Consider the following 27,131-nt stretch of genomic DNA (forward strand, 5'->3'; position numbering starts at 1 on the left):
CAGCAGCTTGTACAAATAATTTGCACAACAAACAGAAAAATAAACTCCCTTTTTTTTGTTTACACACACACACGTATTGATTACTTACATTCAACAAGCCGCATTTGTCTCATAATATATAATGCCAAATGTTCCAGGGATTTCCCAAGGTATAGGCTAGCAGACTTGATGAACACGATGGTCTAAACATGAAAGATTATTTTATCTTCACACATGTATTAACAATGTACTTGTATTGATCCAAATCATTTCTGCATGACGTCTGCAGTGAGATCTGTGTATCTTTCCTAGATTAGAATTGGAACAGAAATAATTAATGTGTTGTTTAAATGTCAAAAATGTTTACACAAAAGACAAATTATATACATATATGTAGATGATTTGTTATGATTGTGTTTGTGAATAGATAATTATCCATTAAAATGCTGTAGCGAAGAGGTCACGTTAACATTTATGAGCAATTTCAGTGTTAATACTGTTCGAATGTTACTAATGTATAGCTGTAACCATTGAATATCTCTTTGCATTATCAAACATGTATGCTATACGTAATATGAACAAATATACTTTTCAGCAGACTTTTAAAACTATATTAATCTTAGAATCACTGATCACAAGGACACCAAAAGTAAAAAAATACTTTGATTTGCAAGTCACATTCTGTTTTATTACATAAAGGTTAACTAGATCTACTAATGAACAATTATTACTCTATAAAACAAAGCAAAAGAGTCTGCAAGAGAGGAATATTAATTTGAAACATAGGTAATTCTATTCATGGAAAAGATTACATATTAAATAATAAAAAGGCAAATTTCATTTTAAAATGTAGCCTGATAGACTAATCTCCTTTAATAGACTGAATATAATACCAATTTAAATCATAATTGCAGTTGAAGATGGTCTCTAAGCCTTTTCACCATAATAAAGAAAAAAAAAAATAACTGAGCTTATGTAGTGTGGATTCTGCTCAATTGTTAACTTTGCATTGCTGTCTGACTCGTTGGAAAAGCTTATCTGAAAAGATTCATGTAAAATCTAAAATGTCAGGAATCTGCATACAGAATGCAGAAAGGACATAGAAATCACTATCATTGGCTGCCTAGATAGGATCTTCTATGTATCTTTACAGTTGGCTTCTGGCAAGATAAAAAAAAAAAAAAAAAACTGAAACATTATTTGGTGCTGACTCTGCTGACCAACAGCAATGCAAAAGAAATTATAACAGACACTGGGTCCCAGCTGGGCAATGACATTAATTGCCCAAATCTCACGGTTGTCTGTGATGCAGCTTTCTCATTCAATCGCCTGCTCTCTCTCACACACACACACACTGTCTCTTTCTCACTCTCTCTCTCTCACTCTCTCTCTCCTCACTAGCTCACTCGACCTCTCTCTCTCTCTGTGTTTCTCTCCACCCTCCCAGGGGATTTTAAAAATGCAGTATTTGAATTTTGGTGAGTGGTAAAGCCTCTGCCCTAGGACCCATTTGACAAATGAGAAGCCGTGCAGCATCAACACCAGCAGACTGAGCTCCAGTGAGTCAATCTCTCCGCTAGTCAGCAAGCTCCTGTTGGGAAACGCCGAGCTCCCTCTCTCTTCACTGTCATTGAGGAAGTTACACTGACTCTTCATTAGGCTGCAGGCTTTGGTTAAATCCCTCGTTTTTGTATTCTATCCAGTTTAAGTGGTTTCAGTTTTAATTTGCCTAGTTGCCTTAGCTGACAAATGAACACACATTTTCAGCAGTAGGATAGCAAAGGGGAGAAGGACTTTTTTTTTAACTTTAAATAACCACAGCTAAAAGACGGTTTAAAACCTGCTGACAAGACAGGACAAACGTGCTTGCATGCTAGCCCCTTCACTTGTTCTACGTCGACTCCAGAACAGCACCATGCAGCATCCTCTGACGGGTGCAACCTGCGTGGCACTGCCGAATGTGGGCATGTGTCCACAGCTCTCTTGTGCCTTGACTTTTATGTACTTGCAGCAGGTAAGTTTCTCTTTGCATGGCTCTCTTCATATTACTGTTTCACCTCTTCTGCTTGTAACTTTATCATTATTTTTGCTGTAGGGTGTTTAAATATCTACAGTATCAATTCTGATTTTCCTATATCTGAACAGCATGCAATTTTTCAGCAGTTCTCCAGATAGGATATTCTTCAGCTAGATAGTGCTGTTAGAAAGCAGGATAGCATACAGTGTTGTAATAGAAGCAGGAATGTCTTATAGTGTGAGGTTAAGATGTGAGTCTGCTAGAAGCTCAGTAGTTCTCATTCATGTACACTGCATGCTCTTATCTGAAAATCATGTATTCAGTGTCATGTGTAGTGCAAAGAAAACATAACCTGTACATTAACTGATAACAGGTAGTGAATTCTGTTTCATTATGGCTGGAAATATTTTATGCCTGTGCATTTCCTAGCTGTATATTACTGCTGCAGTCACAGGGAAATGTTTCCTTGCTAGTTTTGAAAAGAGAAGCCAGCAATATTTTTAATGATATGTAAATGTATCCTTTGTGAACCTGAAAAGCTCTCTGTTAAACCTAATAACCCAGTAAAAGGAGAGCATGGCTTTCCCTGCAAACACATTGCAGGTTTTACATTACAGTACATTGCAATATTTTAAGTTATACCATTGGGATAATGCATTTTTTATTTTCATTTAAGTATACCTGTCAAAGAGAATTAAATGTTTAAAGTGCAATGTGGTGCAGGATTATCATCTGTAGCCTTGTGAAACAATGAACTGATATTAATCCTGAAAGGGGGCTCAATCTTGACTGTATTCATCTGTAATTTAAGTCTACACAATGACAATCTTTGTGTTTAGGATTCTGCATAGTCATAAATGTACCTTCCATTATCATTAAATCATAGTGAACGTAAAAAGCTTCTTCTAAGACCTGCATTTGCAGTACATTGAAAAAACGCTATTAACATATATTTATCATCATGTTTGTATTGCTTTAACTTTAAATACACAATGACATAATGTAGTTTGCATATAACATAGGAATGTAAGTGCACATATATACTGTGCATATCAGTTTATTTGCACACACTGTATATTCACAGATACACTCATACTTTATCCATGTTTACATAATGATTTAGCATTTTAGAACATATGCCATGCTGCATAAATATATTCTTTTAAATTGCACTGCGACATACTGTACTGTAGGTAGCATCCTTAACTGCATATGTGGTGTGCAACTGATTCTCTGTTATACTGTATGTTACATGTGACACACTAGACTTAACCAAGCCCTTTGATCATTAACTATAAACAGCAAAATGTGAATTTATTGCAGCAGAAATTGTTTAGAGACTTAATTTCTATGTGAGTTTTATTTTACATGATTATATAATTTTCTGTTTTCTTCAACTTGGATCTGTATCATGTGACTCCCAGAGTGGTGAAAAAAGAACACATGTACAATACACTAGCACAACATATTTTTACATTGTTTACAAAATCAGATACAACAACAATAAACATAATAATATACTAAGAAACAGTCTGTTAATGGCACTACATAAATAGTTTATTCATGTAAATTGGTCCAAAAACTTTATATTCTGTGCATTTTGCATTCTTGCTTACCAGTCATTTCATGAAATAATAATAGATTTACTTTATAAGTTATTACTGTATTATGGTTCACTTGGTGTCCTGAAATAACAGGAGTTTCTTATCTATGCAGAAGGTCAGGATAGTAAACAAGACTTGCAGCTCTTTTCCTTTTACCCTATGGGGATGTTGTCACTTTAGCATACTATAATATATGCATACTAAAAGATTAATGTGTACATAGATTGTGACTGTGATTGGGGAAAAGGAGAGGGAGTTCATGTTTTTGCATTCAGAATTCGAATTTGCATTTGATAAATGCTGAATACATCAACTTTCTAGGATTGTCTTTTTAATTACCTCCTTCCTAATAGCCGGCTGTCCTTTTACTTTTGAATAAATCTTTCATTGATTTAATCCGCTCCACAGCTCATTCTGAAATGTGTGTTTTTTTTTATTAGTATTATTATTATTAATTTTTTTTTATTTTTTTATTATTAAAGTAGTAGTAGTAGTAGTAGTATCTAGATGTTTGTTGCAAGCCATGCAATTTTATTTTATGTTTGATCATATTCTTGTGGTTTATTTATAATGTGAACATTAGAAAATGGAATTTAAACAAAGAAATGTGTTACAGGGTGAGAGGTCAATAGGACTACATAGGGGGTAGCTGAATAACATGACTGTAATTGTGTTTTAATATAATCATTCCACCCCATCTGCAGTGAATACATAAATACTGCAGTCAAGGTTCACACATTCAAGCTGAAACCACACATGCAGTTTCATATAAACATACTATAAGTGACAGAAAATTGAAAGAATAGTATAAAATTATGTGCATTGTTCATTTATCTCATTTGACTCTATGCCTACGTCACAGAAAATTGAAAAAAATATTCCATTGAACTACACTACAAAGTTTTCCAGCTATTATTAAAATGTGACTCTATGGAGGCAAACTATACTGTGCAGTGTATAACTGTATATGATTGCAATATATGAGGTTTTTTAAAACACAATACAACATTAACCATTTAGCCACCTGCTGGACCTGACATGCGCTAGCAGTATATTGCATTGCTGGACTTATTGGCACCAGAGTTGATTGCTACCTATTTCATTACATGTATAGCTTGTATGATTGCGTACAGGTCTGTTGTATAACTAAACTGAACATATGCACTCCGTTCTTAACTCTATTTGCTGTTCATATGGTAAATATAAACAGCGTGTCTTCTGGTACAATGCGCTCTTTTATATATTACATCTAAGTTTATTATAATATAGTAACTTATTTTATTTGTGCTTACAATGAACAAAAACTATATTACCAGTTGTAAACAACTACATTCCTATAAAAGTCACAGCTTGAAATAAATAGACCAATTTTAGCAAGTCTACACTAAATGCGGCATACATTTTGCACTGATAATTTGATACGATATACTTTTGCATCATTTGCCCTTATATTTTAACACTAACTTGCATTTTTTATGTTAGGAAAAAAGCACACCACAACAGATGTCAACAGGCAGCTAAATTATAAAGCTCATTTTGCTATTTTCCAAGTCAAGTTGAATAATATTTTTCAGCTAATTTCATGCAAAATATAGAATAGTACATAATTAGATAATACAATATCTTAATTCCAATAATCTTCTATAAAATTAAATGAAATATTCACAAGAATTTAATACATAAATTGCGGTTTATGGTTAGTTGTTCCCCTAGTGTAACTATTCTCAAAATAGTGTAGGTAAGTAGTTATTACACAAATACTGCACACATTTCATGTTGTAATTGTTTGCTGTTATTTTGATTATAGTTTCATAGATGACAGGCAGTTATATAACTGAAAGTTTCTACATTACATATATATAAATATATATATATATATATATATATATACTTGATTGCATGGCACACATACTACATATGAGTATATAATGTCTAACAGTCTTTGCTTGAGACTTTTTTAAGATACAAAATGTGTTTTAAAACACCTACTACATTTTTACGTCAAGTAATTTTTCTGTTTTAAATATTCTTCTTTTACATTTCATTTGAATGCCACAGAACGTATTAAAGTAGAAAGCCTAATTAGTTGCTCATTACTAACCTATGTTGTGTCTATTTATCTTTTTGTATGGAAAACATAAAACTGCGCAGTGCATATATGATGTGACTTATTTACACTTTGCACAGATGGTAACAAGTGAGATATACTCCTGCATGCTGTGATAGATTTCTGGAAGTGTTTCTAATATATTTACAATTAATGCTAGTCAGACAAGTTATTTGGTTATTTGCTAAAAGAACTGAGCACCAGAACATTTGCACAGATTTGGGCACTTTCTGCACAGTTTCATTGATTGAGACATAGCATAGACAATTTCACAAATGCTCCACTTACAACTTATCAATAAATAAAACTTGAAGCCCTGTGTCTATTAAATAAATATAACTGTGTCAAAGCTAAAACAAATCATCACAACATGCATACAGTGCATTGTATTCTACCGTAGTAATTTAGGAACTAACAGTGCTACCGGACTAACATCTAGAACTTGCAATACAGTAAAGCGGGACAGATATGAACCGCTCAACTTGCAGATGCTAGCAGAGACTATAGAGACTATAGAATTTGCTTGATAACTATTTATCCATAAAGACTTTAATGATACCACAGCAGATATAGGCAATTGGAACTCTACATTTTGCAGTTTCAAATCTATCAGCTAATTGGTAAGCATGGCCTACAAAAAGGCTCCCTGTAAGTTCATAAATTGTGTCCAAGTAATTTTGAAACTGTGTGAAACTTGTTTGAAATCCTTGTGTTCAGTGGTTTAGATTTTTAAGTGTTAATAGCCCATTGACTGTGTCAATAACCTGTTTTAAGACCATGGAATTTACTATTCCAATCTTATATCCTTTTACACATGTTGAGGTACCTGTATGTGTGCCTGGACTATATTATAGTATGATTGCACCAGCCCTGTAATGAATCATTAGAAGTATTCAGTATTAATGTGTTCAGCTATTTTGCTCACCTGGTCTAACCAGTAATTACATAATTTGTTCTATTTAACTTTCCGCAACCAAGAAAGGTATTGAAGCATTGCAGTCTACCTTACCTTGGTTATCTTATGAAATGTATCCTAATTACTTACAATTAAAAAGAAAGTGTTTTCATTAAACATTTCTCTAAACATCAATTTTCAACACTGGTCAAATAGCCATCTGTTCAGATACACTATAATAAGTTATCATACCGTGAGCCATGCCCTTGTCAACATGTTAAAAGTGTTCATTTGTGTTCCTCACTTAATGATGATGCATTGGGGTTTACTTTACAAAATGAAGTCATCTGTAGTGTGGGAATAATTTAACTAAAATGGAGACATTGCTCAAAGTGGACATACCTAGATCGAAAGCAATTGAACTGCAACTTCTAGATCAACTTTTTTAATTAGAAAGTAGCTTGCAGTAGATCATTAATGGCCACATCAACTGGTCATCCTTAAGTGCTCAAACAGGAGAAAATTGGTTCAGAGGAATGCTTGGTTCAGAAGACTAAGTATCAGTTGTGTAGGCCCACTGCCAACAGGACTAAAATAAATACTGTAAGTAGCTGTTTACTGTACTCTTACAATAGTGCACATGTTAGGTCTAACAACATCTTCAGTAAGGTAACTTGCTGCTGAGAGATTGGTTGGCAATCCACACATTACAGTAACCGAAGGCTAATTGCAACACTGAATTAAAAACGTATATGTATTTTTGCTTTCTTTCTTTATTTTGTTTATAAGTAATAGAAAAAAAAAATCAGGAGCCAGTTTATTTGAAACAAATGTAATAATTGTCAGGCACTGGCATGGGATACACTTTTAAATGATTCCAGTCCTATAAGTATTAGGAAGGAATATTTGGGATTATGCCTCCCAGTTTGTCATTTCCAGATATTTTATAGCCTAAATATTACAGCAAATTGAGAATAAAAGTAGCAAGTGTATCATTATCTGTGCTTGTGCTTAGCTGAAAAAATATATATTTTGTAATTCTCTCATACTATATAGTGTTATCTGTAAGTTGAATTTTAGTGGTGTGCTAAATAGACCTGACATACTATATGCAACACTTTAAGCACTGGTTTCATAACTGACTTATGCCGCAGGAACATAATCACTGCGGCAAGTCACCTAAAATGTGAACCCATATGTTGGATAGAGCTTACTCTGCAATCGACTGTAACAGTTGATGGTGGAACTACTGCATGTGCTATCTGCACTGCAGTCTAATGATGCTGCAGGCAGATTGCTCTATGCTGCTGCTTATCATTGCAATTCCCAGTTGGTAGGGATGCTGCCTGGAATCTCAGCAGTGACGTGTGAGATGGGAAAAACCCCAGATTAAACACCCCCTCTCCACCCCCTCCCACAGCAATTGTCATCTCATGCCGCAGCTATAAATAGGGTTTGTGGAAGACATGGGAAACACGACAGTCATCTTGGTGGTAGACACTTGCCCTAAGCCTGAACTGGAGTGATGCTCAATAGATCATGCTGTACTTACTGGACTTGATTACATAACCATGTCTGATAATATAAGCAGCACAGCCAAAAGTACCTGGGGGAGAAATGCCTTTGCTGATCTTTTCAAATGCAGCTGGATTTCACTAGCATCATATTGGATGCTGTATCTTTAGGTATAATACATATATAATGTAGAATGTTAATATGAGCTTGTGAGTGCGCTCGTGTGCGTGAGTCAGAGCGTTCAGCGCAGTCATCAATCAGTTAACCTCATGAAAACAATCAGTAAGGGATTTCTCAAGATTAGAGAAAAGAGAGACAGACACTACATACAGCAATTTTATTGTGTTTTCTATTTACATCTAACTATATCTACAGACAAGTGCAGCAATACGTATGTATGGCATAAATATCACTAGGAGCTAATCAGTGTGACTAGAGCAGAATTAGTCAAAGCTCCAATCTGATTTGTTGTTTTCATTAAACATGCATTTCTTCTATGTACATTATGATATTAAAGATGTCTAAATATGTCATATGTAACAGTTCATTGCAGGTTTTTTGTTCATCAGTGCCATTTTCACATGAGAAATGTCAGTATTTTGCCTACTTGAGTGAAATGAAGCCACATTACCACTAATGCTCACTCGCCATCTGTTTTCTTTACAGCTGGCCCTTGACTGATGGTCCGGGGCAGGGAGTAGATGTTTTTGTTTTGTTTCCTGATTAATGTAACCATTATACATTAGTTAAAAAGGAAAAAACAACTGCTGTTTATTCACCAAAATCACAGCCTCATTGTATGACAAATTATGCTTTGCAAATCTGCAAGAAAAAGTATAATGCAGGTCATGAATTCACAGGCATAATGTAAATTTTCACCAGAGAGGGCAGTGTTGAGATCCCAGCAAATTAACAGGTCTGCTTAAGGAAAAGTATAGTCCGGGCATAATTACAGCATCTGGAGTTACCTTAAATGTCATGAGAATGATGTCCATGAGTGTTTTCTTACTTTAATTAAAAACTTAAATGTTAATCTGGGTATGTGTTCGTATTGCTCTTTATTTTTAGCAGCTGCAACAATTAAAATATACAGTATATTTGTTAGACTGCGTAAACGAACTATTAACCATGTAAGTAATGATCTCATTATTGCACACACTTAAAATCTATCAAAGACACTAGATTAAAAAAAATCACACAGAATCTAAATTGTCTTAGATTAGTTTTAAATTAATACGAGTCTACTTATTTTATCGTATATATATATTCTAGTTTTGCATGCTTAACATACATTATACCACTAGGGGGTGATGTGTTAAATATATATATTAGGTGAAATCTGTTGCATAAAGTGCCATTTTTAAATGTAAATCAGTAATTTATCCATGGTGTGTGCACTGTGCAACAGTATTAGCTTATACGCTAGCAAAATAACAATTTAATGATTTTCAGTTAAGAAGAGGTGAACATTTTGAGAAGTTATTAAATATCAAAAACCAAATTATATGCATTCGTTGAATACTTTGGGACAGATTTATTTTGCCTGGTGAAGTGATAAAGTGGAAGGTGATAAAGAACCAGCCAATGAGCTCCTAGCTTCCATGTTACAGGCTGGGTTAGAAAAATTACAGTTAGGAGCCGATTGGCTGGTGCTTTATCACCTTCCACTTTACCACTTCACCAGGCTTAATAAATCTGCCCCTTTGTTCTTTTGCTAAAATTGGTTCATAATTGCTGAACGTCATTTTGTTCCAAAAATACATTGTAGCCACATGCGTAGTGCATACTTCCCCAACAGGTCTGTAAATGAACAAATAATGCAAAGGGATGGAATTTGGAATTTGCTTGATGTAGCACTAAAAGGGTTAACCACATTCAATAAGTTGATTCACAAACTTAAAACCAATGAACATTGCATAAATTATCACATTTTTAACACTGTGCGCTTCACATCATTTGCAGTGTTCCTGCAAACAATAGACTCTGGGAATTATAGTGTTAAATATCAAGCTTGTAAATACAAATTCATTGTGCAGGGTTACACTGCACAATCGAATCTCACTGCAGCCTTTCTACATTAGACAAGTCATAGATGAAGATTGTAACCCTTTCATTTCCAGTTTTCTCAGGTTACAGGTCAGAGGAAACATTGCAGTTTATCCTTTAATCTTTCATTAAAATGTATTTTTCTAACTAGAATCAAAAAGCTTAGGAAGCCACATACAGTATATTTGACTAAAACGTACATGGTACAGTATATTTGACAAAAAAAAATCTGAATGCAGTTTGTATTTCCATGATCATATGGTGAATGCAGCTTGAATGGATGTAATCATACAGATCACTGATCTCCATGGGAAGCATGATGTTATTACGTAGTGACGCTGACCACATATGCTAGCTGGACCTAACTGATGCTTGTAGTGCTGTATGTTTGATCTGCCCAGTGCTTGAAGTGAATGTATATGTGTACAAATAGTGCAAATAATGATGTTTGTGAATAAATCATTATAAGCTGCATTCACCATGTGGTGAACGCAACTAAATGTCACCGCATGCAATCAGAGGGTAACTACTTTCCAGTGTGTAGTGCATACATGCACACTTCTATTTACTACTTAATCACATCAGTAGTTGGTTTAAAAGGCAGTATTTATTTACAGCAGTATACTCATTGAAATGCACTGCATATAATTGTTATATTTTATACACCTCATTGTAAGTGGCTTTATTGTATTATTTGTCAAGCATAGATAAAGTTGTTGCTATTCTTCTTTATCTTTTCCTAGCAGAGAGTTCTTTATTTTATTACAAGGGTTTTTTTTGTCTGTCAGATCATTTATCCAGAGGAATTATATTTTGCTGTTTCTGTTTTAAGCCTTGGTAAAAACCATGCAAGCTTTGAGGTGGAGAAGGGGAAAAAAAAAAGATGTGACAATGGCTTTCTGCAACAGAGTATATCACTTTGCATTAAGAGCCATAATGACATTAGCGAGAGCTGAAGCTGAACCTTTCCATATGAAAAGATCCCTAAAGGTCTGCAGTCTTTTCAAGGCATTGGTGAAATTGATTTATCAGTTTGAAATTGAAGTATTTAATGCATTGGATTCTCTTGAGGAATTTGTGCCATTTCTTTGCTAGAATCTCTCATTTACCTCCTGACTAGACCAATGTACAGTCATTTTACTTCTTTTTCCTTTCCCTGGCACTCCTGTAAATTTAATTAGACAAAAAGCAGAGTTATGAGCTGAGAGGATGGCTTATTAATACTACAGGCTGTTAAGATTCATTGTCAATGTATTTATTGTTTTAAGTTAAACACAAGCTGAATTGGATAACCAGAAATAAACCAACAGCAGAGGAACAGTCTCTTAATTATAATTTTCCGTTTCGTAGGAATGAAAGCTCTCTCTAGTTATTGCTTCCTGTAAACATTAAACTGAGGTTTTCACTAGCAGTATCCAGACACCCTAAACCTTGGTAGATGGTGCAAATACAGACAAGTCCATAGTAGCTAAAAAACTGACAGTGTCCAATAGATGTAAATGGATATGCAGGAAATGAAAAAAACAGAGATGTGATTCACAGTGTATGTTCTCCTAGTCCTGTGAGTCCCAACCACAGTCCTCAAGGCACACTAACAGTCCAGGTTTTAGTGGTTTCCATTCATGCACACAGATGTCTAAATCAAAATAAGTGAGGTACTAATTAAGTCACCAGTGCTCAAGTATTGCTATATTTAAACCCTGGACTGTTAATGTGCCTTGAGGACTGTGTTTGGGAATCCCTGTCTTAGTCAAAGACCATTAATGAATTTAGGTTCTACAAGTATGAGTGTTTAATAGTGATGAGCGAGGTTCGGTTTTACTCGGTTTTACTCGGTTTTACTCGGTTCTCAAAACGGCATCTTATTGGCTATCCAAAACACGTGACATCCGTGAGCCAATAAGATGCCGTTTTGAGAACCGAGTAAAACCGAGTAAAACCGAGTAAAACCGAACCCGCTCATCACTAGTGTTTAAATTGGTGACCAGTGCCAATAATAGCAACTACAACATATGATTTCAGCAAAGGATAATGGCATTTCCAACATTGTGATAACGCTGTTCTTACTCCTTTCTCAGTGGTGACTTATACTTCTGTTGTTGGATATTAAGTAGCTTGCATACAGTTTTTTTTTTTTAAACAAAATAATAGTTTAAACCTTGTCTTACTGATCTCCTATGAATCATCCCACTTATGGAATTCTCTACCACACCTGATGAAACTTTCAGACAGCCTTCAGATCTTTAAATGAGCAATGAAAAAGCATCTATTTGTTAGAGCCTCTTCTATTCCCACCTTTACTACCACTGGAACACCCTAACAACAGCCACACTTGCTTCCCTTGTCTCAGACAAGTCCTTTTACCACAAGACTGCAATCTTTCTCACAATCAGGGCTCGTTTTTTCATATCTGCATTTATTTTTTGTAACTTGTATGCCCCTATTTATATATGTTCCATCTTCCCATTGTCAGGTAGTGTAGTGCACTGTGGTGCCTTATAAATCAATAACAATGATAATAGTTATAATAATAATAATTGTATGTTCCTTTTTTACATGCTTCCAAAAAAATACTATATAATACTTTTTTGTGGACTTCATTATTTTCTGTTTGGACTATAGTACAAATCATGTATACTTGAGGTATCCAGTGAAAATGATGTCATTTTGAAAATATAATAAGCAAGCAAACCTTCTTCTTTATGAGAGAGGCACTACTCTGTCTCAGTTGTAACATAACCGCACAGCTCAATTAATGCACCATGGCAGGAGGAGGAAAAAATGGTCTCTCTCTTGTCAGAAGCCAAGTTATTTACTTTCAAAGGCTGACAGAATAGCACTGCAGGGGCTTCATTTATTTCCATTCAGAATGTCATTATTGGGTAATACAGAGTGACTCCTTCATGCAGTTTGGGTTTATTCTTATAATCTTTATTATTCTCTCACACTTAAGTGTTTATTTACACCTTTGGTGTCAGAATGACCTGAAATGAAACGAGGAACAGATTCATATTGGCTTGGTTGGTTTAAAAATATCTATTTTTAAAAATACAAAAAATATTTTAGTATTAGCTGTAATTAAAAGAATAATAAAAAAAGTTCCCAAATTACAATACTTAAGTGTTATACCATCCTTTTTATAATGCTAGCTTTTCAACAATGTTTATTTTCTGAACAAAAGTGCATTAAATAATATTAAGTCCATCATTGTATGTCACACATAAAAAAAACCACTAAAGAGGGAACATTGCACCTTTATTTATACTATGTGTATAATATACAGGGCGGGATATAATAGAGTACAGGTTCACTGGACGTGCAGGATGCAAACCGAATTCGGATGTTTTTTTAAAGGGGCAGTCATTCAGAAGGCAAAACCATGCCTTGTAAGCAACTGCCCCTTTAAAAAAACATCCGAGTTCTGCCGGAATCCCACACGTCAAGCAAACTTGGACTCTATTGCATCCCGCCCACAGTATTTTTGACATTTGTTAGTGAAATGTATTAATAATTACTAATACATAAATTCCAATGCTATGTAGGTTTATCTTGCCAGAAATCAAATTTATTAACCATATGTTTTTTCATACATTGATTTACTAACATTTTGTTTGAGCTGCGATACTCTATATCAATATTCTTTAATACTTGTCTCTAATCAGTAAAGAAGTTTGAAAAACCCATCAGACCTAATTTGATAAAGTACATAACATTTTCTGACAAATTGTCTATTTTTCCATGATGTGTCTTTTTATTTCACAGCATGGTACTGTTGTAAAATATACTCTAATTTTACTATGCTCCGTATTGTCAATTACTTTCCAGAACTGCATTGTATCATTATTATTTTTTTTGACAAACAGTATCGTGTTCTGTCACTTTTGCTCATTTGTGCATAATAGATGCAAATATATTTTGATTGCTTAGTTATTTAGCATGTATGATGATATACTTCATCAGAATAAAGACCCTTTATGACTGAAAGATAATTAGCTTTTACATGTCTTTTTAGTGTATGCCTTTGTTACATCTAGGTGTCAATTGTTATTCAGTATGCTAGACAGAAAGTCAAATCCTTAGTACTAACATGTTTTGCCGCTTGGGAAAGGCAACTTCACAAGATATTGTAAAGGGAATACTGTGAGTTACAATTTAAAATGTCCTGCAGTTTCCACACTCTGAGATTAATAATACATTTATGCCATAGTTTCATGCCAAGCTGTTTTTCATGCAACTATAAGGGGTGAATTCAATTAGGCACGGGGTTTGCCACATAGGGAATAGCTCTGGGTTTCACGCCCATAACCATTCATTCAGTTGGCATTTTCCCGTGCAGTAAACCATGTGTGAACACACACTAACCCATAGATTCTATGCAAAGTGCTGGAATCTATGGGTTTTCCTGTGAGGTAAAATAAAGCTCATAAGGTTGTGAGGAAAATTCACCCACTGGGGCTAAGAACGTAGGGTTCCCACAGCTAACTGAATCAGACAGCACATTCAATTAGCTGTTGGGTAAACCCTGTACCCAATTGGATCTCTCCTTAAGTGGTATTCAACCACAAAGCGCCTGATGCAAAGTCTTAAGGAAATTATGAATATTTTGCTCCTGAACTGCATGCACAGAAAAATGTGTATATCTGCCAGTATGCAGATTTGTATGAATCTTGCAATGCAGCTGCCCTATGCTTAGTTTGCAGTGCATACTTGCACTTACCCTATACTAGGTGCAAAAGTTATGTCTCCAAACAGGTACAGTATATATTTGATTACAGTATGGCTAACTGCATACACAGATATGTCCTCATACTTTGTTGCTGCAGTTGCGACAAACAGCCCGTGGGACTCTGCTAGCATCGGGTGTGTTTTTTGCATATTTTTTAACCATAAATTTGTCTTAGGAGGATGCAACAGGAGACTGTGCTTGTTAATTTGATATACAACAGTATATCTGTATACCTGTGTGCGACAGAATGTATATCTGTGTGCGACTATTTGCGACTGAGTCTCTGAATCTGTATATAAAGTGTTAAGATGCAGAGGCCACTGATTTTCCAGACCAAGTTCCATTGTGCTAAGTATAAAGAGTCAGTTGCACACAGAAATAAAGTGCATTGAATCACATTATAACATAAAGATGCATTTACGGGTAAAAAGACATGAATAAATATGCTCAGCTCTAGCAGAGTTAGATGAGACCTGGAGGCTCGCTCCTTCCAGACATCTTGCACCATATGGCGTATTGAGGGTATTTGTATTAGGACACATATGTAACCTTCAGTTGATTGTCACACCCTCATGAAATGCCCTGTTACACCTCTTCAGATGTAAATGTAGATACAGTACAATGGAAATTTGTATGCTCAATACCAAAGCATACACAGTGTGAAAACATTCATAATACACTCTGCAATCAAGTGCACATTCAGCTCAGCATAAACCCTAAATACTGTTGTGTAGACTCCTAATGCTTCTTTATATCTACAAGTGTATGTACTTGTTTGCATTCCAATGTGCACACCCATCGCAGGATCTTTGGATATACTTCTATAAAATCACAAAAAGACATCACAAAAGAGCATTTGCTCTACATTACTTTTTTCACTTTGAAATATATAAATGACCCCTGTTTGACTGTGCAAAATAAATGCAATCACATAAGCTTAGTATCTGTCACATATTTGAAGAATTGAGCATTGCCATTTTTTGGTGGGTCTGCAAACATAACATTTAATCCTGTTATCTAGATTAGAACATTGCTGTAATAAATCCTGGGAAAGTGTTATGTAAGCATATTGGGTATAAAACACAAGCAGATCAATTCCCATTAACAGCTTCTTCTCTGTAGTGTATTTCTTCATAGTAATTCCTTATGTTTGCAGAATATTGCATTTGCCAACTAATCACTGATGTTAAACAATTCATAAATTGCTAGTGACTTATGTACCTGTGAGGATAAGACAGCTTCTTTTCTACTCAGGTTGTTAATACATATCACTATAGCATTTTACTTACTTTCCAGGCACCTGTATTTATGTCCTATTAGGAGAAAAGTGCTAATTAAATATGATGATGATGATGATGATGATGATTATTATTATTATTATTATTATTATTATTATTATTATTATTATACCCATAGTAGTTCAAAACTTCAGCCTGAAATTTGTGCATTGCTATGGTATCCATGTGGAAAAATGTGAATTTAATCAGCTTGCCATGCATGGTTTTAATGGTTAACAAGTAATCGGTTACTGAGCACAGTATGCCAAAAGATGATTTATTATGCATAGCAGACTCCTTTGTCTATCATATTATATTGCCCAATTTCTAGTACATACCGCATGTGCACCAGCATCATATACTGCCCAGTTCAAAATGTCTGAGAGTGTTGCACTTACATAAACATTGTGTATGTGGGGAATGGGTTGCCTGTTTCTGATGGATCTTTTGCACCTAGCATGGAGCTGGTGCAAGTGCACATTCTATTGATGATTAGTGCATCTGCAGACACTAAAACAGTGGGCAGGATAGGCTTGCACTTTCAGGTGCAGAGTTTTATGATTTACTTTGGCAGATTGCTGATATAAAAGAAAGTACAATGCTGAGGCCATAGGGAAAAGTGTCCACAGAAGTGTGTGACTAAAAATCAGGCCCTGTATGTGAGTGCACAGATGCGCATATCCTATATAGTGCTACTGTAGTTTGAGCATGTTCTTCATAGAACACTCTGCTCCTGAATTTCCTACTTCTCTTTCTATTGCAGAAAGTTGTGCTGAATAAAGTAACACCCTTTGCATGTTTTGGTAACAAGCAATTGTCATGGGTGAAAAGGATTAGATTGGACAGATACTGGTCATGCCATTGGTTTATAAAGAAATGTGCTTCTTATTTTTAAAGTATATAACAACAAGTAGAAACACAAAATTGTGTTTGGTAGAGCATTGCACCTCAGTTGGTGGTAGTGCACGTAGATTTCTACCATGAAGAGCAAGAAGAAGGGGATTGAGGAGAAGAAGATGGACATAGACAATCCTTACACAAATGGTACACTGTGCTGCCTATTGTATAAGGAATGTTTTTCAGTTTTTCAGAACAGTACAAACATTAGATTTCATCTTGAGGAGCAGATTATTCCAGTGAGATAAAACAGTAAGAGGTGCAGAGCAGCAAATGACCTTTTCTACAAAATAACCTAATTTATGTACTCCTGTAGTTCTGAGCTGGTGTTGATCATTTAATGAGACAAATCCTGTGTCTACAGTACCAGTTGGAATTTGGTGAAGAATGCAAAGGCAGTACACTCTCTATATGTACTTTGCTGTATGTTAAACAGACATTCAAACACTTAAAAGAGCCACATGTTATAAATTCAGTACCAATATCCTCTCACTGTGCTGATTATTTTACCTATAAAAGAAACACTATTTTAGCATGAATTTTATAGAAAAGAGTTCTAAAGTAGAATGGCCTCCAGATGTTTTCACCTGTCATTACACATTGACACACTTGTAGTGGAATATAGTCTGAGTGGAAATAGTGGTGGATTTGCAGGGGTGTAGATTCTAAAGAAGCCCTAAGGTGAGGGCATGGCAAAGTGCACAGGTAGATCCGCCTGGCTACACTTCTGTGCGGGTCTCAGAAGCCCCCTCAGCTTTGGCTCTTTTGAGAGCATAGTAGAAGCATTGTGTACAGGATACCAGCAGTCAGAATGCCAGCTTTCAGAATACTGACACCGGCATCCTGACTGCTTGATATCTCAACAGGGGCACAGGAGGCATATAATGCTAATCCTAACCCTACCTTAATACTGAGATCTCACCTACATATGGGTAATTTACTTTAGGGTAAAAATGGGCTATAATTGGATAATACCATTAGGGTAAAAAGTGCCGGCAATATGATACCATCCTTTGTCTTTATTGGGGGGAATTCACTTGATTGTGATGGTGAATAGGATCGGGATAAGTGCCCAGAGCTATTCTATTAGTTGAGCTGTAAACCTGTGACTAGAATATTTGTGCTCACACTCTCCTCAGGTGCGAGCAGTAATTTGACTAAACTAGTGCCGTGATGCTAGTTGTGGACTTACTGTGTGCACTAACAGCAATGCATCAGATTCTTTAGTTGGAGAATGCCATTTACCTGTACTAAAACCCTGGCTTGAGGAGCTATAAACTAACAGTTATGCCTTCCAGAGGGGAACAGCAAACAGACAGAATCTTGGGTAGGTCAAATAATTGTATTTGTCATTTTGTTGTATCCATAAAAACTAAAACATTACGGCTACAATATATGCAGTGAGTCACACGTTCTGCATTCTGATTTTAATTTTTACAAATGCGTAAGATACCTCCAAACTGTACACAAATGCCCCTTGATACTATGTTTCCAAACATATAAATCTGCTTCCATGGTGCTGCCATGTTTTCAATAGGGATTTATAATTGTTTCATTCAAAAATCCTGCTTGGATGACAGAACCCTTTTCGTATAGTTCAAGCATTGGGTTCTATAGCTTGATGCTATCTACTATGTATAAATAAAACAGCAGTAGTTTAAAACAGCTGCAATCTGGTGCAATACCCAGAAGAAAGCACAAGGCAGGCTCTCCACTGATTGAATACACTGCAGTGTAATTTTTATATGCAACCACTATCCTTGTGTACTGTATATTTGTTTAATTAAGATGTAAGACAGATATTGCATCTGTGTACACTTGCTGCTGGTGCTGTTCTACAGAAGCCATTCTGTATTTCCTACATGAAGCATAACAGGATTACGGAAAATACTGTAAATTCCTATGTGTCATGGAGCTGTGCAGAAAAATCAATAAATGCTATATGTGCACTTCTAATTTTATCATAACAGAAAATAAAATGCAAAGAAATCAATAAAAACAAATCGTATATATGTAAATACACCACAGTGACTTTGGAGCGGCATGACAGCTCGCAGGCTATTTCCGAGGTATTATACAAATCCAAGATACACTGTGTGCTGCAATGTATGCATTGATTTAAGGGTAGATACGTGATACACACTATTTCATATCTACATACAAAATAAGACTTCTATTTATTGTTATATAAAGCTTCAAATGTAGAGCAATTATATGCATACCTTCTACATCTATGTCTTTGTTTAATAAGAGAGATACTGTATCTAAACATATGTATTGGAAGTGTTTACTTGAGGGCTGCTGCAGTGGAGGGTGTGAGGAAGCAGAGAGCTGCTGCAAAAGAGGAAGACGGGAGAATGATGGAGTATATTTCATAGCAGCCAATTCTATCCCCCAAATCCCTAGTGTGCAGAAAGGTTTTCCTGCTAACGCAGCAAATTCAGCCATTCCATTGCATAGTATTAATGATTTATACACACCGCACCAGTGCTTTTGTTCACTAGCAAGGCTTGGTTGTATTAATAAACTAATTTCAGGAACAGACTACTGCATAGAGAGTTGCTGAGCCTTTTAGACGTATCTACAAACTGAAAAGGTTTAGACTTCTGCTGAGATTCAAATGTTATTTTTCTCCATCTACTAATATCCACTTCTATGATAAGCCGTAGGATGTTTGTATACTGTGAAACTCATTTTATTCTGTCTTTCTCCAGGTTCACATTACACTAACAATACGTTATACAAATATTCGCAGTGCAAGCATTACACTCTTGCTTAGAGATCACCTGGTAACCTTTTTCAGCACAGAAAAGTATCTTATGTTTCACTTAGAAAGTGCTGACATATTACGCAGCACTTATGAGATCATAACACAAATGACATACAATGACATGAAGCAGAAGGTATTGTAGTCCTGCCCAAGTTAGCTTCCAATCCAAATATATTAATACAATGAATTAATAAGCAATCAAATAACTATATTTAAAATTCTCCTTAACAATATAATTTGCTAATCTAAATGAAGTTTAAGGAAATCTGCCCGGCCGCACAGAGACTGAGCTATGTGGCTCTACTACCAACCAATCAGCTATGTCCAATCCTGCTCAGTTACACTGCATGCTGATGTGGTATGATTCTGCAAGTCAGGGGTGGTTTAAGAGTACAGTGTCCATATACAGTCTACATGCATACCCCTCCCTTCTCTTGCCATCGCAACCTCCTAGTAGACTAGGACTTCTTGACATCGCAACCTCCTAGTAGACACTGTGCCAGTACAAAATGATGAGTCCACCTCTGCATATATATGATGCAAGACATTGACAGACAGCAGATTATCACCAATCAAACTGATTATAAATGTGTTACAATTCTTCATTTTAGCCTAAATAGCAGACATCAATACAATAAATAAGGTGGTTGGTGATGTCCTACAATATATGTGTATGTTTCCATCTGTAGTGTGATTATTTCTTTGATAATGTAACACTATTTCAAAATGTTTACTGAGGTGATTGTCAATAGGACCCTTTCTGTTTAGACACAGTGGGACAGATATAAGAGGAGGTGGTAAGTGCCAAATGCACTGTAACCAGAGCTATTTGACACATACTGTACAATAAACATTGCCATGTATAAATGATGTACTGTAGGTAAAATTCACTTTTCTCTGTTACCTGCAAACATCTAATAATTTTGCTGCATGGTAATGGAAAATCATTCAGATCAGTAAGTTTACCTGCCAGTATGTTTACATACCTACAGTGGGTTCTGTGGGGGTCCCGGCAGCAGAAAAGATCTCACAATATTTGTGCGATCTCATGCATGCATGGTGGGGCCATTAGAAGGATAGACACCGTACATCGGCACTAGGCTGATGGACTGTGGGTCTTCCACGGATTGATGGAGGGAGGAGATGTCTCTCCCCCACCCCGGCAGCTGAGATGTTAATACATCTCAGCGTTATTGATTCCTGCTTTGTCTCGATAAGAAGAAAAGCAAGAGGAGCTACAGTATACCAGCACAATAAGTGCACTATAATACATCTCCACTAATGGACCTAATTTACAGGATACATCTGGTGTGCTTTACAGATCATTGTTTTTGCATTGGTGCATCTATACCATCTTTCCAGTCTGTGGAGACACCACTTTTAACTAGCAGTATGTCTAGCTTTGCAGTGAAGGTGGAAACATCTGATGGCACATTTTATACGTGTACACATGACATGCAATCAAACTCTTTACCACTTTATGCACCCATTGACATCCCATTACATAGCTGGCTAAAGAAATAGAATTGCATGGGGAGTCCAGCAATCTCAGTACACTCCTTATAAGCCTGGCTCTCCTGTTTTCATACTATTCAGAGGCCGACATACAGTATGTAACAAAAAGCTATATTTGGGCTTTTGTTTCTAGAACTGAATGCTCACACAGGTCTTTACTGAGGCTGCGCCAGCATCGTACATGCACAGAACAGCAGACTGTATGAATCCAAAACAGATGGACCAGCAAAACTGCTCAGGCATGAACTAAGGAGACCTTAGCCACTGTAACCCCTACAGCAGGTGGTAGTTCCACTGCTAGAAGCACTTCTCCCATTTATCTGAACTTATAATATTTTTTTCCTATAAAATTACTTTGTTCATTCTTATTTAATACTTAAATTATTTTAGAGGAGTGAGGAGACATCAGGGCTATTTATTACCCCCATTATGTGGGGTACTGTATTATGGATGACACCTACCATTGCGCGTTAATGCACATACAGAAGCAGAGAAGTAGCATTGTGCACATACAGTACGCAAACAGAGAGGGGTCCTGTGAGAGGCCAGTTGGAAGACTATGGGGCAGTTTATAGAGGAGGAGAGGTAGTGAGTGAGAGGCAGTTGGTCTGAGCAAAGTGTGAGGAGGGGAACTGCTGGGGTGGCCAACCTGAAAGCTAGATGCCATCAAACTGAAAAGCCCAAAAAACAGAGTAGTAGAGGAAAGAAAGGGCACTTTTTGTGTGTATAGAGGAATGCCACCTTGGGCAGCAGAGTTATCAGGACTGAGAGAAATTACAGTGAGATTAAGACAGGAGTGACTGCATAAAATGCTTTACAGAGTGACAGAGGCTTTCAGCAAAGCTACTGGGGTGTCAGTGGAGGCAGAGCTGAGAGAATAGAAATAAACAGGGTTCACGGAGATCAGGACTTTCACCAATCTTCATTGCTAAATTTGCATTTGGAGGAGGAGTTTGACCCTGAGGAGCAGATCTTTAGGGTAGAAACCTATCAGCTGCTAAATACACTGTCTGCTAATCACACATACTGTATCAGGATCTAACATGTTGTCCCATTATAATGACATTGGCCTGCTTTCTGTTGTACTTCTGCAAGATATGCTGTCAAACTCGTACTAAATTCTATTGTTTATTGAAGGAAACATACGTACTGTAGTGAATGCTACCTTGATCCTTGGAAATTACTAGTCTGTGATAAAGATAATACAGATAGTACCTGATCACCTGTTGAAACAGTAGTTAATGCTAGTCTAACACATTGCCTAGCATTTATACCACTGATTGCCATTTAAAGTTGAATTTAATACAGGCATACTGAACTCATTAATCCCCCCCAACAATGCAGTGTTTCCTTGTCATTGTGTTAGAACTGTATTTCCCTGCTAGCAAACATACAGTACAAAGGTATCATTGTGCACCAACCAGCTGCAACATCTGTGTCTAAATAAGTGATAACCCTGTTACCTTGCAAGGTTCTTCTTTACTGTTATTGCATATTTGACTTTAGTTTACTCTAACGACTTTCCTGTCAGAGTTAGTGTATGCTGTTAGTCTTGCCATTAATAAGTGATAATACAGTATTTACTAATAGTCCTGTAGTGTTTTGGAGATTAAGACATTGCATTTTTATAATACTTTAGGATACATCTGTTACTTGTCTTCTGGAAGTGTTTATCTCTACTGAACTAAGGTCCTGTGAAGAGGGTTAATACATACTGTATAATCACAAGGTTGTATTACATGCATTTATCTTTAGCCTTGAATTGCTGAGCTGCACTGCTTTTGCAGATATACTGATTATAGAATAAATACCACAGTTCCTTTATATACAAATTCTAATCATATCTCTTTGTGTCCATCCTGGGTACTGGCTACTAGGCCTGATTCAGACTTGTATGCTAACCCGTGCAAGTCTTCATACAAGGCTGATGGTGGGGACATTACACATATGCAGGATCCATTCTACGCATGCGCAGAATGGGTCCTGCATTATTGCACACAGTACCCACTAAGCCCCAGCCTGATAGGCTGAGGCCATTTGCGGGTGGGGAAAGGACAGCGACTGGGTCTGTTCCTCAAAACTGAGGCATGTCACATCCATTTTGTGGGAGCGCCTCAGTCTGTGTCTGCATTTACTGATCTCGGCTGCAGATTTGAGACAGAAATCTGAGTAACTTGAAGATTACTCAGATGAACAATGGTCCCACAGGGTAATCCGATGTTGCATTTTGAGATGCAACAGTGGATCACAGAAGCAGGCACGAGGCATCTATGTACACCAGACTCCTCCTGCTGCATTATCATATTAGTTGTATTTCACAGCTGCTTCCCTGCGGCTGTGCAATATCATACAACTCTGAATCAGGCACTCTGTCTTTATCTCTCTGCTGGGAGAGGTACTGTACATCAGATGAAATGCTGACAAAGAACCAGGTACTTTGAAGTTATTTGCACTGCTCCCACTAGACTATCACTGCATCAATGAGAGTTATAGTGGGTGCAGTGGGTGCCTAAAAATGTGCTACACTACTGAAATGCAGCTTAAAGTCTGCAAAGGACAGACATTATCTTTGTTTTATAAGACCCAATGCTAAATTCAAGTGTATTTGCATGGTGAAAATAGTTTTGCAACCTTTTCTACAGCAGCAAGGAACTCAACTAAATAACTGCACCAAGAATGCCCACTCTGCTCGCTTTGGGGTCTATTTACTAAGCCTTGGAGAGAGATAAAATGGATGGAGATAAAGTACCAGCCAGCTAGCTCTTAATTGTAATTTTTCCAAAAAAGCCTGTAACATGGCAGTTAGGAGCTGATTGGCTGGTACTTAATCTCCCTCCACTTTATCTCTCTCCAAGGCTTAGTAAATAGACGCTCTTTAAAAAAAAAAAACATACAGTAGCTCCTAAAAAAAGAAATCTAATTTTTCTTGTTCTACAACACAGCACATCCTCTAATTGGCCACTGCTCCTCCACAAACTTCATCTCACTACACAAACCAATGCACTTTAGCAGAAATGTACAGACAGCAGCACAATCCAGAGTACATGACACCACCAAAGAGAATACTGCTCTGTCTGCCATTTTTCCTTTCTGAACTGAGGATGATTGTCAGTTGCTAATGTTTTCTGGATGGAATCAATAGTCTTGTGAATGACATCATTGCAGACCTGCCTAAACAATGAATATAGCGTCTGACTAATATTTAATAGTTCATAGTGATGAAGTGGCAGGTTCTTAGTGAATAGGTGACAGGTGTATTTTAAAATGGTGTCTTTAAGGTAAGTCAGAAAATCTCTATTTTCAAAAACCATACTATTGAGCGATTTTCCAAAGGGTTAAAGCATTTTATATGCATACACTACAAATGTATATATGTTCTTATTTTCCTCATAATCGTTTACCTTTTTACAATATTGCTGAAACATTAATGACCAGCTCTATAATAACAAACTGACTACAATACTCTTAATTATTGTGTCATTTTTGTTTCAAGATTGTACAGCATGCTGTACCTCATTTAGGACCTCAAATTAATAGTTTTATATAAGGGTCACTTGGAAGCAACAAATTATATTATTAATTCATTAAATTATTTGTTTATTTATTTAGTCACAGTTCTTTAAATTGGCCACATATATACAGTGCCAGTGCTAGAATGTTCGGCACCCCCCTGCATACTATAAATTTGCATACTCTTACAAATGGGAAGAGGCAGTGAGTCACAGGCAGTAAGTGACCCTGGGAGAGACAATGGTTGACAGGCTGTGGGTGATACTGGGAGAGACAATGGGTGTTACTGAGGAGAAGCAGTGGGTAACAGTAAATAGGTCTCAGGCAATGGTTGATGCTGGGGAGAGGCAGTGGGTGACTCTGGGGAGAGGCAGTGGGTGACTCTGGGGAGAGACAATGGTTGACAGGCTGTGGGTGATACTGGGAGAGACAATGGGTGTTACAGGGGAGAAGCAGTGGGTAACAGTAAATAGGTCTCAGGCAATAGTTGATGCTGGGGAGAGGCAGTGGGTGACTCTGGGGAGAGGCAGTGGGTGACAGGCAGTGGGTGACTCTGGGGAGAGACAATGGTTGACAGGCTGTGGGTGACACTGGGAGAGACAATGGGTGTTACTGAGAAGAAGCAGTGGGTAACAGTAAATAGGTTTCAGGCAATGGGTGACGCTGGGGAGAGGCAGTGGGTGACTCTGGGGAAAGGCACTGGGTGACAGGCAGTGGGTGAATTTGGGGAGAGACAATGAATGACACTGGGGAGAGAGAGACAGTGGGTAACAGTCAATAGGTGACAGGCAATGGGTGACACTGGGGAGAGGCAGTGGGTGACTCTGGGGAGAGGCAGTGGGTGACAGGCAGTGGGTGACTCTGGGGAGAGACAATGAATGACACTGGGGAGAGAGAGACAATTGGTAACAGTCAATAGGTGACAGGCAAAGGGCGATACTGGGCAGAGGCAGTGAGTGACACTGGGGAGAGGCAGTGGGTAACAGTCAATAGGTGACAGGCAATTGGTGATGCAGGGGAGAGGCAGTGGGTAACAGGTAGTGGTTTATACTGGGCAGAGGCAATGTGTGACATGCAGAAGGAGACAGGGAGAGGGAGTGGGTGATAAGGAGAAGCAAAGGGTGATGGGAGAGTCAGATGGTGATGGGAGGAGGCAGTGGATGATGGATAGAGAGTAACGTGCAGAGGCACAGGGTGACAGGGAGAGGCAAGAGGTGATAGGGAGAGGCAGGAGCTGACAGGAAGACTCATTACATTCCTACAGTATTTAATTATATAAATAGGAGGATTTAAAAAGAGCAACCATGCTGCATAATTTTATAATAGCAACTAAATATATAATGGAACTATGTTTTCCACCTGTCCCTAATATGAAGTGATATATACTCTACACAGAGAGAGAGAGAGAAAGCTAGAGAGAGAGAGAGAGAGAGAGAGAGAGAGAGACAGAAATAGATAGATAGATAGATAGATAGATAGATAGATAGATAGATAGATAGATAGATAGATAGATTTAGATATTTGATACAAATAGTGATGGCAATAAATATAACTATTTATCTGACTTTAAATATATGCTCAATAATAATAGATTTATTGAATATACTGTATATGTATTGAATGTGTTTATAAAACTACTGTACTGCAACATGACTAATGGGCATGATTATATTTGGTTGGGCGTGAGTATTGTATGGAGTACATTGTATTATTCTATACAGTTTGCAATACGTCCCTGAAATTGAATCCATATGCCAGCAACTGTATGATTGCAATGAGATTTCATAGTTATTAATTGGTGGAGTCGAATAACATAAAAATCCTATTTCTCATGAAAGTATAGTTTGCGTAGATTAATTTTCTAAGACTTCATTGAAAAACAAATTGCCATGTGTACAGAGTGTATTATTTATATTGATGAATACTGGGCAGGTGCCCTTTTAAATAAGGTGTCTGTTTACACTATACAGTTTTTATTTGTTTGTCCTCTATTATCCGGTTGCATGAGTGTCTCATTGTGTTTAATTATGTCTATGAAGCGCAAGACAGCAATCAACATCTGCTCTATTGTTTCCTAGGTTTACATATAACTTTGATGGGTTAGTAACCAATCTATTTTTAAACAGAAAACAGCCGAGGAACAAACAGCATGTTTCATACTACGCTACAAAGGTGTATTATGCAATAAAAGGCATCACTTTGTTCCACCAGACAAACTGCTCTGCACACACAAAAGCTACCCTGCATTACTTGAGCAAGTGTACATAACAGAC

General features: G+C 36.8%; 1 protein-coding gene across 8 annotated transcripts in view; it reads left to right on the forward strand.

Moving 5' to 3' along the window:
- The first annotated feature begins 1,250 nt into the window (after positions 1–1,250).
- The window catches only part of RBFOX1 (RNA binding fox-1 homolog 1), a 916,481-nt gene continuing 890,600 nt past the window's right edge, over positions 1,251–27,131 (forward strand). For 2 of the 8 annotated variants that reach the window (XM_063934244.1, XM_063934246.1), the window contains exon 1: positions 1,253–1,993. In XM_063934244.1, coding sequence (XP_063790314.1) covers positions 1,850–1,993 — 144 coding nt within the window. In that variant the 5' untranslated portion in view covers positions 1,253–1,849. Of the gene's footprint in view, positions 1,994–27,131 lie in introns of all 8 variants that reach the window. The other 6 variants (XM_063934243.1, XM_063934245.1, XM_063934250.1 and 3 more) reach the window with 6 other exon arrangements.

Source organism: Pseudophryne corroboree, chromosome 7 (assembly GCF_028390025.1).
Source record: "Pseudophryne corroboree isolate aPseCor3 chromosome 7, aPseCor3.hap2, whole genome shotgun sequence".
Classification (NCBI taxonomy): Eukaryota; Metazoa; Chordata; class Amphibia; order Anura; family Myobatrachidae; genus Pseudophryne; species Pseudophryne corroboree.